General features: G+C 41.8%; 1 protein-coding gene across 2 annotated transcripts in view; it reads right to left on the bottom strand.

Annotated features, from left to right (window-relative positions):
• The window catches only part of col16a1 (collagen, type XVI, alpha 1), a 40,873-nt gene extending 26,139 nt beyond the window's left edge, over positions 1–14,734 (bottom strand). Inside the window, exons 1-4 of one of the 2 annotated variants that reach the window (XM_061817098.1) lie at positions 14,505–14,734; positions 10,537–10,646; positions 3,264–3,332; positions 3,056–3,173 (exon numbers count right to left, since the gene is read on the bottom strand). In XM_061817098.1, coding sequence (XP_061673082.1) covers positions 3,056–3,173; positions 3,264–3,332; positions 10,537–10,612 — 263 coding nt within the window. In that variant the 5' untranslated portion in view covers positions 10,613–10,646; positions 14,505–14,734. Of the gene's footprint in view, positions 1–3,055; positions 3,174–3,263; positions 3,333–10,536; positions 10,647–14,504 lie in introns of those variants that run through there. The other variant, XM_061817108.1, reaches the window with a different exon arrangement.
• Positions 14,735–15,138: the final 404 nt, after the last annotated feature.

Below are 15,138 nucleotides of genomic sequence, written 5' to 3' on the forward strand. Positions count from 1 at the left end.
CAAAATGACAACTGCAACACACTGAGTGTGTCCTGGTATATTCAAATGCATTCAAAAATAATTGTCCACATCAGCATCCCTTTAGTTAACGCTTGACATCTAGTTCACTTTTTTATTTCACAAGCTTAGCACCATTAAAATCGGGTTCAACTAAAAAGTCAGGGGATGGATTTGTTCACAACTGAATCCTAAAAAGACCATTTTAAGTCACAATATATATATAAAGTACAATTACTATTGCTATATGATAATTCAGCAAATGTTTAGGGGTTGAATCTTTGGGGATATGTAACTGATATTGGATCAAACAGTATATGTTGTAGCAGAGGAAATGTTTTTTGGTGTTTTTTGTTTTTGTTTTTAATACTGCAGGCTTCTATTAAAATCAAATGGGCTTTAATCAGGGTTAGTTCATCTCTTTTCAAATAAAAAATGATTTTTTTTTTAGGGGGGGGCGGTGTTCAAATGTCCTCTTTTGGTGTGTTTGAAGCCAAAATGACAGCTGTCGGTGGTTTGTTTGTACCTACAGTATGTGAGCTTTTTGATATGCAATAGTTGTTTTGTTATTTCCATTTATTTCGCCCCATATATAAAAGATAGAGCCGGCATTACAATGCTAAGCACACGATGAGTCCATAACCCTTTGGCACTAATTTTCATAGCAGATACAGCCCAGCAAGCTGCATCCCTCAGTTTTGGTCAAGGGCATCTAAACACACAAATTCACATACACAATTATTCATCGCAGGAAAGTATATTGAGGGATGAAGTGTTCACGAATAACCCTAGTGAAATGCCTGCTCACTGAGATGGCAAATACTTTCAAATAATCCTACAGCCTCGTCTTTTTTCTTTTTCAGACATCTCACACAGACACTCAAAAGGGTCGATGCTGGCAGCTGGTTTCCTACCCAATGAAGTGATTTACGACGGAAGGAAGGTCAGATGCGAAAATGTCCGGTGACAAGAGTGAAGATGGGGAGGAGGTGAGAAGGGGAAAAATTGGAGATCTAGAGAAGAACCAAGTCGAATTTTGTAAACCTTCTGCAAACTGTGGGAGAATGTGGTTGAATGCACTCCACGATGTAGAAAGACATTTTGGGATTGGCGTGTGTTTGCGACAATGAGCCTAACCCAACATAGGATACAAAAACACTGGCAAGCTATTTCCTTTCAATTTGGATGTACAATATAGGCCCCTTGTGAAGTGTGTTCAGTATGTCGCTGCTTTGCAATCCATAAAATACACCATTTACTATTTTTCTATAAGACATTTTATGACTATTTTTTTTAAAATCAGTGATAAATAGCAACTCCCATTTTGTGTAGATTGTAAGCATCGCTATCACTTTTTTTTTTTTTTTTTTTTTGACTGGATCCACCATCATTTTACAAACATTATCATGATGTTTGTAGTGAACTTAAAACAAAGTAGATGATTCATCTAATTTTATAGTGATTATTCATTTTGGAATCTGATCTCTGGAAAGATCATAATTTATTTTTCCATCCATTTCCAGTACTTTTAATATTATCCAGGTTGAAACCACTGGTGACTGGTTTAAAATGTATTCATCATTATTCCTTCTGAATAATTCTGCAATCAGCCTCAATAAGATTAAATGCACAAACAAACAAAATAATCATGCTTGGCAATTGATCGAGTTTTAGCTTTCTAGGGACGTCTGGCCTCAATGCTTCTTTCATTTGCACTTTATGCACGTCCACTTTGAACTGTATAATGCAGGACTAATGCATGTGAAAAATTTTGATTGCAATCTGGACCGCGAGCCGCGATATCCGACAATTGCTTTAGCCTCTTTTTGATGCACTCCAGCGACATAAAAGAAGCGGGCCCTAAAGCAATCAAATCCTGTTTTGCTGAGCGCTGCCCATTTCGCTGGCAACGGAGAAATGAGACCGCCAAGAAACAAGTGGCTTGAATTTGCTGTCACTCATTTGTGAGTTGATTAGCCACTAATACAAAGCAAACCATTAGTCTCCCATCGCTGTACACACATCTCAGCCTTCAGTCTTGTTGCGGATGAATTAAAAAGCTGCGTGAGTGACGGCACGCCATGTTTTATATAGTATCGGGACAGGGAGACGGATTTAGCACATCAGCACAAAAGCGTGCAATCACGCTCATAGAGCGAAAGCCAGAGAACAAGCCTCAGGGTTTGTTCTTGATGTATTTACTTATTGCCTGGATTGGAACCTTTAACACTCCTGTTGTCACCGCAGCATCCTTTGATCGTCCTTCTGCTCCCCGCCTGCACTCTTATTTTCTAAGGGCCAGAGACATTTTTTGCGCAGTGCGTGGGCGAAGGTGAATGAGGGAAGAAAATGAAAAAAAATATAAAGAGAAAATTGTCCCTGAATGATTGTTCATGTTTTCTTTACTTAACAGCCATAAAAAAAAAAAAAAAAAAAAACAATTTCTTCCTTTTTAGGGGAGGGTGTATACAAAAGGCAGATGTCTTTTGTATACATCCTCCATCAGAAACTGAAAAGCTACATATGAGAGCACATTAATCAAGAGACATAATTCGGATTGTTTTTTTCCTGAATTGTAGCCTAATTTGGTCAAGGCATCATAAAACAAAACAATGCAAGTAACAGGATACCTTCAGATGACAATCAAGCTTATGTAAAATCTGGATAAAAATCAATCGCGAAGAAGACATCTGCCAATGTGACCCGGACATACTCTGTCCATGCCCATCAAGCATCCAGGTCTACGACCTACTTATTTTCCCTCAAAAACATTCCCTGTTGTAATTAGAAGTTAAAAAGAAAAGTAGTTTACTAACTGACGGGCTAAAGTTTGGTTCACAATACCCATTGGACAGTGTTGATTTGGTGAAAATAAGTTCAGAGGGTTCCTAGCTGGATGTCAGTCATTCTGGTCAGTAAATAAACATAACATATGAACAAAACATAATCTGCTTTAACTTTTTACGTGAATCAGACTCACACAGTTGTGAACGCTGTGGTTTGGTGCGCTTCTCGCTAAAGGCCAAGATGAAAAGAAGGAGTTGACGGTTGAACTTACTCAGTGGGGCGAATGAGCGGAGTCTTGCCCAAGCGGAGGATGACGGGTCCGCGAGGGTTGCGGATTTTCTTGACGTCTTGGTTCTTGAGAAGGGAGAACCGCCTCACCAAATTAAAGCCTGCAAACGGAAGCGGCCTTCGTCAACATTCTCAAAAAAACAAGCAAAAATAGAAGCGAAACTCGGTTTGCATGCAAGGTAAAGCATTACCTGTGATATTGTCCCTGAGCGAATGAGGAAACTTCCATTCATCTACTTGTAAGGATGGGCACTGTACATCTGGAGAGAAAAGTAGTCAGCCAAAGGTTAGACAAGGAAAACAATTAGATAAATTGAAAAGCTAAGAAGCTAATGCATGACAGCAGAAGCGTCTCAGTCCACGTTGTTCTCGACGATGATGTACAATAGCTGCACTTGAGATGTACAGAGTAATATTGATCCACAGAAAAGAGGATAAGCGGGCTGGGCTGTAAAATGAAGTCCAAAGGAGAGTAAACTACACTGAGCTGGAAGAAATGAGGCCAAAGCTACCCTAAGAGGAACACAGCTCAGTTTGACGGGTTGTCTCACACTACGCTTGATGGACATGTTCTCACCTGGTGTCAAAGGGGGGGGGGGGGGGGGGTTACGAGGGGAAAAAAAACTGCTGCCAGTCAATACAGCCTGACAGACTAAAAAGCAGGTGAGATGGGAGGTTGTGTGAGATGTGTGTGAGGAAAAAGAAAAAGGTCTATTAGAGTGAGACATGGACCTTGTGGATCAGAGTGATGCACAGTAATTGATCTCTTTGGGACCGAGACCATAGGCCTGAGCAAAACATTATACCAGGCTCACTTTGATTTTGCAAAAAAAAAAAAGATACATATTTTATCATTCTTTATCTACCATCCATCCATTTTCTGACCAGCTTATCCTCACAAGTTTTAGGGTTGCTGTAGTCTATCCCAGCTGTGAATGGGCAGGAGGTGGGGTACACCCTGGATTGGTTGCCAGCCAATCGCAGGGCATATGGAGACAGACAACAGTCGCACTCACAATCACACTTACGGGCAATTTAGATTGCCCAAATAATGTTGCATGTTTTGTGGTATGTGGGAGGAAATCGGAGTGCCAAGAGAAAACCCACGTAGGCACAGGGAGACCATGCATACTTCACACAGGTGCGGCCGGGATTCGAAACCCGGCCCTCAGAACTGTGAGGCCAACACTCTAGCCAGTTGCTCCATCGTGCCGCCATTCTTCATCTTCTCATGGTGAAATATACTTTGGTATCAACAGTGTTGTACAAATACAAGCAAGATAAAAATGGAGCCAGTCTGTAGTTGAAGCTGCTAATCAATTGCCACTCAGAGGGGAACTGTATGGAATAAAAGTACATATCGTTTTTCTAAATGTGTTTTTCTTTATGACGTTAAATCAGAAGTAAAGCTGAGACCGGGCCTTATTATTAAGGGACGAATAAACAAGAAGACAAAGTGGAGCCTGAAGGAACAACGTGCTCCATTAGTCCCTGAGAATGAATGCGCAGCCCGCTTGGAGTTCCCATTTCTTCCATTTAATGCAGTTGAATGTAATCGAGAATTTGGATGAAATAGCAAGAGCTGGCCACATGTCAGGGGCTAAAATTACTGCAGAAATTACGGGATGATTAAGAATGAGGAATTGAATTCCGCAGAGGCCCGCCGGTGACAGAAAATGCAGTGAGTCGTCAACCATTCATCTTGACACCCTGCAGCATCTGCTCCAACCGGTGCCAAGACATTAAGACGATGATTGAAAGCCAAGCACATTGCGGCCCGTCTACATGCGCTGCATGTTGTGCCGTTGTTGTCGTCTACTTGCACAAATCAAGGTGCAGATAAGAGATGTCACATAAGGATGGATTGGTAAACAGAGAGAGAGAAAAAGGAGAATAAAAACACTATTTTTAACTTGGTCCTCCACTGATACCAGCTTCTCCAAAGTCACCACAGACTAAAAACCCTTCAGCCTGCCAAAAAAGACACAACACAATATAAACACAGTCTATATTTTCATTCAGCGCCTCCCCATTCTGGCATTTTGATGTCTAGAAATCTAAAGTTCTTTTCTGCTTCTGCTTTTGTTTTTCTCCTTTTGTTTTTCATCAGTGCCTCACCCCATCGCAGAGTCAAGATGAAAGCCTTGTCGGCTGTAGAGAGATCATGACCGGAGGCGGGCGAGGCAGGCGGAACCGAGAAAAAACTGAACCACAGTTGACGAGGCGATGAGGCGGTTGGGAAGATGATCAGTGAGCATAGCAAAAAAAAAAAAAAAAGTACAAGAGCGAAGGAGTTAAATAGACATCTGAGAGCTGCGTGTTACTTGGGACGAGACTACTTCTATATTTTCCAAATCAATTAAATAAAATCAGGGTAGACTTGTGGTGCAGTTGTCCAGATATCGTGGATGAGATTCTGGTTAACGTGTCTGCGTCACACTTGTGAGATATAGAAAGCGAATGGATTAATGATGTGTCTGTTTGTTTCTACGTTTCATTGTGCGATGTTGCGGTGCTTCTGCAGCACGTAACAAATGTTCATTTTATAATTGAGTTCAAAGTGCAGCCAAAGCATTATTGGGGTGCAATGATTTGTTCTATATCTGTATGATCATAGCTGTATTGACATTTTTTATTATAGTTAATAATCAGATTTTTTTTTTGTGTTTGTTTGACATTTTTGTTGCCTTAAGACTGTTTGAAACTTAAAAAGTTAATATTAAAAAGGGATTTAGGTCTGCTGCTGTATACGTCAACACATTTGAGAAATTGTATATTGCTACATATTTGGATTTGCAGGCAGTTTTATTGTCCGCTCGGCAGAAGACACATGACATAACTTCAAGCCCATTTCTATTTTAGCTGCAATCATAGCAGAGCAGTTGCCCGTTGACGATCTGATTAGTGCAAATTAGGAAGGGCACTCTTGTGTCGGTATCAGCAAGCAGGCTTGAATGAATGGGACAGACGTCTTCTTTTTTAAAGAGTTCCAGTTGAGTCCTGCCAAAGTGGCTAATGACACGCTCGCAATCACGCAACACGCGGCTGCTCAAGACATTTTACGTCTTTAGATGAGTGACAGCGATTTTCCCTGAACGCAGAGAGTCTGTTGTGCGCAAAAGTATATTTTGTTCAGTTTGATTATTGTTGTTGTTGAGAGAGAGAATTCAAAAGAAACAATTAAATATAGTTTATATGATTAGACTTTAACAGCATGGACTCACAAAATATTTCAAAAAGCTCAAATATGACGCACCTTATCTTGTATCTGGGTTGGCGTGATATTTAGCAAATTAAAAGGTGCAAGAGCGGCCTTATCTTCCACAGGCTGCTTGTGGCAGAGGTCACTGAAACCTCCTAGGTTCTCTGCGAGCTTCCCTTGGATAATACACATGGTAAGAATGTGTTCATTAGGGAGACGAGGTCAGAAGTGGGAGAACACCGTGAGGGTTTTAATAAGGGAGGATACTGACTTATTGACTGCGCTTTACAGGGTAGCATTCGCAGATAATTGGACCGGGGTGCTGATCAGCAAAAAGTCTTCCGCTACCACGGGCCATTAAAGTCATGCGACGTAAGGGGTGAGGGTTGGGGTGGGGGGGTTGACATTTGATGTCGTTGATTTAATACAACGAGTCTATATTGTCCAAGAGCGGAGGGGAGAATAACATACTAAGAAGGGAATAAAAATTTAGAGGAGGAACTAAGATGGGAGTATATTACAATGAATCTCTCCCACTTTTGCTTCTGGGCAAATGTGAACGCATGAAGATTCCTGGTCGTTTTCCAAAGATAAAAAGTGCAGTTCAGAGGAGTGGAAAAACATAAAACACAATCCTTCGGAGGGGTCGGCTCCCTGCTTTGAGGCCTTGGCCTAATTTTATTTTATTGTTATTGGAATGTATACAATGGGCTTTCAGAGCTTTCTAAACTTCTGATATTTGAGAGGTTAAAAATTTCAGTTTTCATTACAGTCGTCAAAGGAAAGTTGAGAATGGAAAATTGTAATGGGGAAAATCTCTGTTTGAAACAAATTGGTTTAGTCATTAAGAAAAATAATACATTATTCTTTAGGGCACCTCAGAGCTTACCAACATGGTGTCCCCCAAGACCAGATGAGTAGCCGGCTGCCTGTTCCAAAACTAGCTCACTAATGATGGTACATTGTGATTTCCAAGGAATGTTATGGAAGTGATCATTTGAAGATGTAAACACTGCTTTTGCATACTGATATTTATGTTTCCTAACCTTGATAACTCAGAGTTGATCATTATTGTGAGGAATCATTATGATCAGTGTCTTTAGATCGATGAATATCATTCATTATTGATTAATAACATACTTCTTCTTCTTCTTTTCCTTTCGGCTTGTCCCGTTAGGGGTCGCCACAGCGTGTCATCTTTTGCCATCTTAGCCTATCTCCTGCATCTTCCTCTCTAACCCCAACTGCCCTCATGTCTTCCCTCACCACATCCATAAACCTTCTCTTTGGTCTTCCTCTCGCTCTTTTGCCTGGGAGCTCCATCCTCAGCATCCTTCTACCAATATACTCACTCTCTCGCCTCTGAACATGTCCAAACCATCGAAGTCTGCTCTCTCGAATCTTGTCTCCAAAACATCCAGCTTTGGCTGTCCCTCGAATGAGCTCATTTCTAATCCTATCCAACCTGGTCACTCCGAGCGAGAACCTCAACATCTTCATTTCTGCCACCTCCAGTTCTGCTTCCTGTTGTTTCTTCAGTGCCACCGTCTCTAATCCGTACATCATGGCCGGCCTCACCACTGTTTTGTAAACTTTGCCCTTCATCCTAGCAGACACTCTTCTGTCACATAACACACCAGACACCTTTCGCCAGCTGTTCCAACCTGCTTGGACCCGTTTCTTCACTTCCTGACCACACTCTCCATTGCTCTGTATTGTTGACCCCAAGTATTTGAAGTCGTCCACCCTCGCTATCTCTTCTCCCTGTAGCCTCACTCTTCCCACTCTACTTTTCTCATTCACGCACATATATTCTGTTTTACTTCGGCTAATCTTCATTCCTCTCCTTTCCAGTGCATGTCTCCATCTTTCCAATTGTTCCTCTGCATGCTCCCTGCTTTCACTGCATATCACAATATCATCTGCGAACATCATGGTCCAAGGGGATTCCAGTCTAACCTCATCTGTCAGCCTATCCATTACCACTGCAAACAGGAAGGGGCTCAGAGCTGATCCCTGATGCAGTCCCACCTCCACCTTAAATTGATTAATAACATACAATTAAAGGCAATTTGAACAAATTTGTAGTTTCATTATTGTGCATCAACATTTGCTTGATACAGTACCCAAGTAAATAGCTCTCAGTCTCAAACACTGGTGACAAGTAACCTGGTAATTTTAGGACACATTTCTTCAAGTTCACTGCCATAACTCCTGGGGACATATTTTTAGTTTGTACACCTAACAGCATATTTGAAAAGTGATTCTATTTGTACGACAACTACTTGATGCACAAAAGATGATTATAGTCATTCAGTAGCTACTAATTTTGGAATGTTGACTGACCGACAGATCAACAGATATATATGTAAACCTGTGGTCCGAAGAACTCTTTTTCAATTCAATCAGAACGTACGCAAAATGATGTGTCAAAGAAAAGCATTTGGCAGAAAAAATGCTGAAACTGCTGGACTTAACAATATTCAAAAGGTCAAGAAGTTCATGGAGAAATAGACCAACCACAAGCATCTCACTAGGTTATCTTTGTGCATCGGGATGCCGAAATCTTTAGGACTAAAATATAGATGTTTGACCACAAAGTTCAAAGATCTGGTCAGTGGTCGCATACAAGAATGGAAAGGCCGGATTCGATTTGGGTTTTTGAAGCTATTCTATTCTATGGGCAACCGAAACCATGATTACCTTGCACCAAAATGATGGGGAGAAAAGATTATGGTGAAGCTCATTCAAAGTATTGTTCACGCATCAATCTTGGGGAGGCATGACTGCCAGTGGAAAACCGGATCGTTAATGTGTATTGATGATGCATAAGTGCCAGAATGAATGTGGAAGTATCCAAAGTTCACACTCAGCCAAATGCTGAAAAAATGAGAGGAAGCCTGATAGTGATCCGAAAAGTGTCACCAAGGCAAACCGTGACCCTCTCGTGGACGGAAATTAAACATTCTTCAAATATCTGGAATCCAAATAAAGCAACTTTTAACTTTTCACAAGGACGAAAGTCACAGCATGGAGAAGCTATTGAAGGAAATGACAGTAAAGGCCTGAAAAAGCATCTCAGTGGGGTAAATGTAGCATTTGCTGAAAATCATGACAAAGAATTGTAATTTTACATCTACAAGTATATACGTGATGCAGTGTTTGGCACTCATACAGGTAGCAGCGCAAAACATAATGCAGCTAAGACAGTGACAAAAGGGATAATTCCAACATAAATCATAACTTCAGACTGCAGAGAGCGCACAAACATCTCACCTTACCAAAGCAATTGGATTTGCCCGAGAGGACCGGTCTCTTAGGCTGATACGTCACGGTTCTGCAGCACGAGTCTTCAGCACCAGTTTTAATTAAACCTGCTCCCCAGATTTAATGTCAGCAAATTACCAGTAAATTGAGATTTGGATGAGTCAGAGGAATAGTCCTGACAGCGTTTTTCTGTAACTTGCTGTAGTAAAAATGTTACGGCTGCACTTGAGACATTACTTTTTCTCTCAAACCACTCCGGGGAAGCCTCAAGGGCGCTAGCGAGCTGCCGCAGTCTCGTCTGACTAGCCAATGAGGGTCTACCGAGAGTGCTCCACGAAGCTTGTTTTGAAGCTCCAGGAGCTGCGAGGGACCGCCATCGCACCCAAGTGATATCACTAGTTTTGCCCCCGAGACCACAGAGAGGAAGCATGAACGTTTAGAATGAAGTAAATACGTGGAGGAATAAAGGGAGTATGGTCACGTCTATACCCAATCCTGACAGTCGCTGTATGAAAGAAGGTCAGTCAATCAACACACTGTGGGAACGATTGAGGGCTCCTGAAGAGAGAGACGACCGCACATTTTCGCCGCAGAGTGACCACCCTGCCCCTAACGGCTAGCAACTGAAACAAAGTAAGCCATAATTATGCTCCATATAACAGGAAGCGTTGAGCCACATCGGCGCAGCGCTGTAAAGACGAACCAGTTGCTCAAGCAATACTGTTTTTTTAATATAGTCGTAAGAGTGGGTCTTTTAATGAAGTGGCCAGACATGCAATCACATGGAACAGTTAAGGTGTTTTATGTTTTCTATTCAGTCCTTACAGTGATGTACTGCTTCAGAAGATACCATGGGGTGGGCTGTGTGTGTATATATATCCAATCTGAATAACAGTGGCTAGCTAGGATAAGAATGCTCTTTCCTTACCTTCTTGAGTATACATTTATTCTGTACTCACATGACTACGTTATTCTTAGAACCGAATCAGGCTCACCTTGCTCCGATGGAAGTGTTTCGCAGGATCTGAGGCTGACGGCCAGCAGAGTCAGGCAGGACCAAAGAAGCCACATGCTTTCAGGCGCCTCGCCTCACCTGAGCCTCCACCTGAAGGGATGAACGCACACAAAAATGTCATGCTCCTCCCAGTATCCCGTCTGCACTCCCTTCTGCATGTTTACAGCTGTGTAATGATGCGCCATTCTGTCAGTCTCCAATGGATGTTTATTTATGAGCCAGTCACAGTCAATATCTTAATGAGGTATGATGATGCAGGATTTGTTCGAGGCATATGAATTAGGCTCCATGTCGCTCATTAAGTAGTGTAAGTCCATCAAGTCTGATCATCATCATTATCCCGTCCATCTGGCTGGCCTTTCACTGGGCTTCAGCAACACAGAAAAACTCACATGTGTGTAAATATGATATAACACAAGCATGCATCAGTAGAGCAAAAAATGAGCAAGAAATAGAAACCAGGGATTAAGTAAGCACAAATATTATGTGCACTTTGCTGGCCCATTCCCGCAGGCATTGCAGAAAGTTTGTAGTAAGATCGAAAAACAAACAAAAAAACATCTGGATGAGTCATGGAAACGTTGCACCAGATGTTTGCTTGTGACCCTACAATAAAGGCCAGATCCGCTCGTGCTATATGTAGCAAACCATCCATATTCAGGTTCCCCACCATCCATCCACTCTGACTCACATTAACACATCACCCACTGACCCGAATTTGCCCTCGGCGTGTGCGAGAGGCTCACAACTCTGCAGTGTTTACGGGTACAGCGGAGCCCGCGAGGCAAGCGAGTGAGCAGATTGTCTCCCGTCGACACACCTGTCATGTCTTTCGGGACCAATGACCTCCACCCACCTCTGTGGCCCCCCCGAGGGTTAACAAAGTGAGCCCCTGCCTGGATGAGAATACGACCCGAGAGTTGCACTTAGTGTAACCTGACCGCCGACTGCATTGCACCCAGGTGCGGTTGGTAGTGCATTGCAGCACCTGGCTGCAATGCAGAATTTGATCAAGCTAACGTCCTTATCTATACTGCTATGATGCTGTAGAATAATCTATTTTATATGGAACCACTCATCCTATTTTTTTTATCCAAGTAGTTTGCTGCAATGGAAAGGTAAACATGAATAGAAAAACCCATCAAACACTGTCAATATTACTCTACTTAATGATGCATACCTTCAATGCAGACTAATGGATCGATTGATGTTCCTAGATTTTCTTGCCCAATATTATTCTGATTAATTTCTTCATTTTTGGCTGCCGTTAACTGAGGTAGGTGTACTTCATCTCCCTGTTTTTGTTGTGTTAAAAAGTAGAGCGATCCTTGTTTAAACTCCAATGAAACGTTTGGTCGCAGCACTTTATTTTCACAGGTACACTCCATCCTTATGCAAAACAATTTTATTGTAAAATAACAGTGAGGGAAACATCATGAAACTACATTTCCCCCCGCGGATGGATAAGCAGAAGGTTAATGAAAGCCTCAGATGGCTGTCTGAGAACTCTAAACCTGCAGCCATTATAGGCAGCCCGATAGCACATAATCATAATAATAAGTAAGTTCACACAATACATAATGCATCATGTTCCGGAGAGTGATGCATACAAAACAGCTCATTGCTAAATATTTTCTGGCCCTAGTCCAAATACATTTTGCTAAGCCTCCTGAGTTTCAGAACCACAAAGCTGGTCAGAGGAGATAAAGTTGGGCCACTGGTCTTTGCAGCCACACTCTACCTAAGCACATTAACTAAAGAACCAAATGTTTAGGTTACTGCAAGAGAAGCCGATACCACGAGAGGAAAAATTCTGAAGCCACAGGGGGATCATTGACTAATAATAAACCTGTCACCTACAGAATTGAAGCAATTCTTTCAAGCCAAGACCAACTGTCTCATATAATTTCTACTGCAGCTCAAGGCCAGGTAAGTGTAGTCTGTTGTTTGCAAATTTTAGACATGTAATTCATCATTGAATTTGTTTGGAAAGCAGTGACAGCCTGTTTAGATGTAGTTGTTACAGCTAGTGAGGTGGACGTACACTGTAGCAGTGAAACTTAGGGAGGTTAGTCGCCACAATCATTCATTTTGTTTGGACAACATTTGTGTGGATACATCAGTTCATCAGGTCAACTGTTTTTGCAGCTTTCTTTTTTCGTCAACGCAAAGAAACTTCCTGCACAGCAGTTTTCCCATTGGACTGACTGTGGACCATTTTAAGATGTACAACAGATCTTTGCATGGTCCCACTAAAGGATCTGACTTTATGGGCTGTTGCTTGAGAAGAGTACATTTTTAAGAGTCTCTCAGGAAAAAAAAAAGCAAGACTTAATGCTAACAGGCCTGTACACTTCCTCTTCTACTGCACTGGAGTTGGAATAAACTAAAGCAAATATACCTCCGAGCTGCGATAGATATCTCTACATAAGCAAAAGCTGGGAGCAATAAAAACTTACAAACTAGCTGAGGCAATACCCCAAAATGTACTGCACTCAGGATAGGCTGAGGCAAGTTTTCACGAGTCTTACATTCTGGGCTGTGTCCAACAGCTTGAATATTCAGTAATGAGAAACAGGCCAGCAAAGTTGAAGAGGAAGAGGGAGGGGGAAAAAAAAAGTCAGGACAGTTAATCGCAGGCAATCCTCAGAGGGAGTCTACTCCAGACTGTCTCAAGTTACCAAAGACATGGACACTTTCAATATGAAAAAAAGAACATGACATAACCTGGATGGCCAAACACCCTTAATATCCACGGCAGGGTCAACCTCAGCGAAACGTTTTCGACACCAATTTCTGATGATATATTCACTGCTGACCTGAATAAACAACGAGCCAAAGCGGAAATGGACTCTGGTGTGAAACCCAAAATGAGGCTAGTGAAGCGCTGACTGCATGCGCCCACAGTTGGGACACGACCCGGCATGCGTGGCCAACACCGAGTTCACGATAAGATGTGACTTTAAACTAATGACTATACAAATACAGTATGTCGTGTTCTCATGGCTGCATGACTTTGGCCCGGCAGTCCCTGTTGAAACTCAGCCATACCGGAGACTTCTTTTTTTTAATTTTTTTTTTTTTACATATGATAATTTCATAGCAGAAACTGTAAATGCAAATGCTGAAAACTCAACCCCTCGGGGAAGTACGGGGAAGTGGCTTGCAAGGGCATTGATTCAAAAGCCAGCAAACGTGAAGCGGCATATTAATGAAAAAAAAAACAGATGCGACTTTACTATCAACAACTAACTTTTACATGCCAGTTTTGAAGCCTGATGTTGTTCAGTGCAGTGACTAGTTCACACACACACACACACACACACACACACGGGTTCTCTACTATACCACAGCACGGGTGTCTTTTTTCATTTTCCATGCTTGCATGACCTGGATGCGAGCCTTAGTCAGCAACATCTTGGCGACATCCAACTTGGCTTTCATAATACGAGTATGGAAAGAATAAAGCATCAACCCACATTGCTTTGGCCAGGAGCTCTGCAAGCTACACTGTCAGAAAGAGGGTTGCCGTAAAACTCCATTGTACACTTCCATTGGGAAAATGGCTGAACTCACCGTTGTTTAAACTTTTAACTTCGGCAAAATAGGTGTAAGTAGGTTTACTAATTGTTAAAAAAAAAAAAAAAGTCAATGGTGTGCAAAAACAGGATCTGACAACACTGCAAAGTTATTCCAATTTAGAGTCAGCCGTATAATGGCATGCAGATAAATTCTTTGTAAGAACAAAAGTTGATGAGAACCTTTCTTCCCTCCCCCTCCCTCTTTTTGCAAATGATTTGTAGTTTTGTTTTTTTTGTTTTTTCAACTGCACTTTGCCAAACAGTTGAAAGACTTGTTGTAGAAAACAATTCCCAGAGAGCATTGTTGTGGCAGATCCGTTTTCAAGTATTGGTATGTAAATGCAATTAACAGCGCATTAATACATACCTTATTAAAAAAAACTTTTGATCAAATCCACAAACTTGTAGATTGCATCGATCCACCAATAACTGTGCACGTGTGCATAAATAGATCCGATGGAAGTAGAAAGTAATCCAGTGTGTCGGCTTTGATTCTTTTTGTGACTTTTTGTCTCGAGGCGTCTTCCACGGAGAAAGGGAAGAAGAGGAAAAGTCACGGCGAGAGTGGGTGTCCAACTTTTCCCCTCCCCTCTCTTGCCACTGCTAATTCCCAAGACTGCCTCTCTTTTTTTCCCCCCCTGTCTCCAAATCTTCGCCTGCATGGCTTTCTTTCTTTTCTCCTAGTTTTTCAAGGGAGATCCCTTGATGACATCATCAGCCGGGGGCTTGTCTCTGATCTTTCAAGCATCTTCCCTCCAGGCCTGTGGCCTTTCCTTACCTCTCTCCTTCCATCCTCATTGCCTCACACTGTTTGATTCATAGCCGACTTCATGCTAAAGACAGCAAAGTATATAGATGATAATGCCATATGGCATATATGGCATACAGGTGCTTGCTTATTAAGAAGAATTCATGCTATTATAATGCATAAATGCATCATGCCTACTTTTGATTGATGGCAGAGACCCCTGCTTCCATATTGTTTATTGCCGGGTTTTATT

This window comes from Syngnathoides biaculeatus, chromosome 1, assembly GCF_019802595.1.
Source record: "Syngnathoides biaculeatus isolate LvHL_M chromosome 1, ASM1980259v1, whole genome shotgun sequence".
In the NCBI taxonomy this organism is placed as follows: domain Eukaryota; kingdom Metazoa; phylum Chordata; class Actinopteri; order Syngnathiformes; family Syngnathidae; genus Syngnathoides; species Syngnathoides biaculeatus.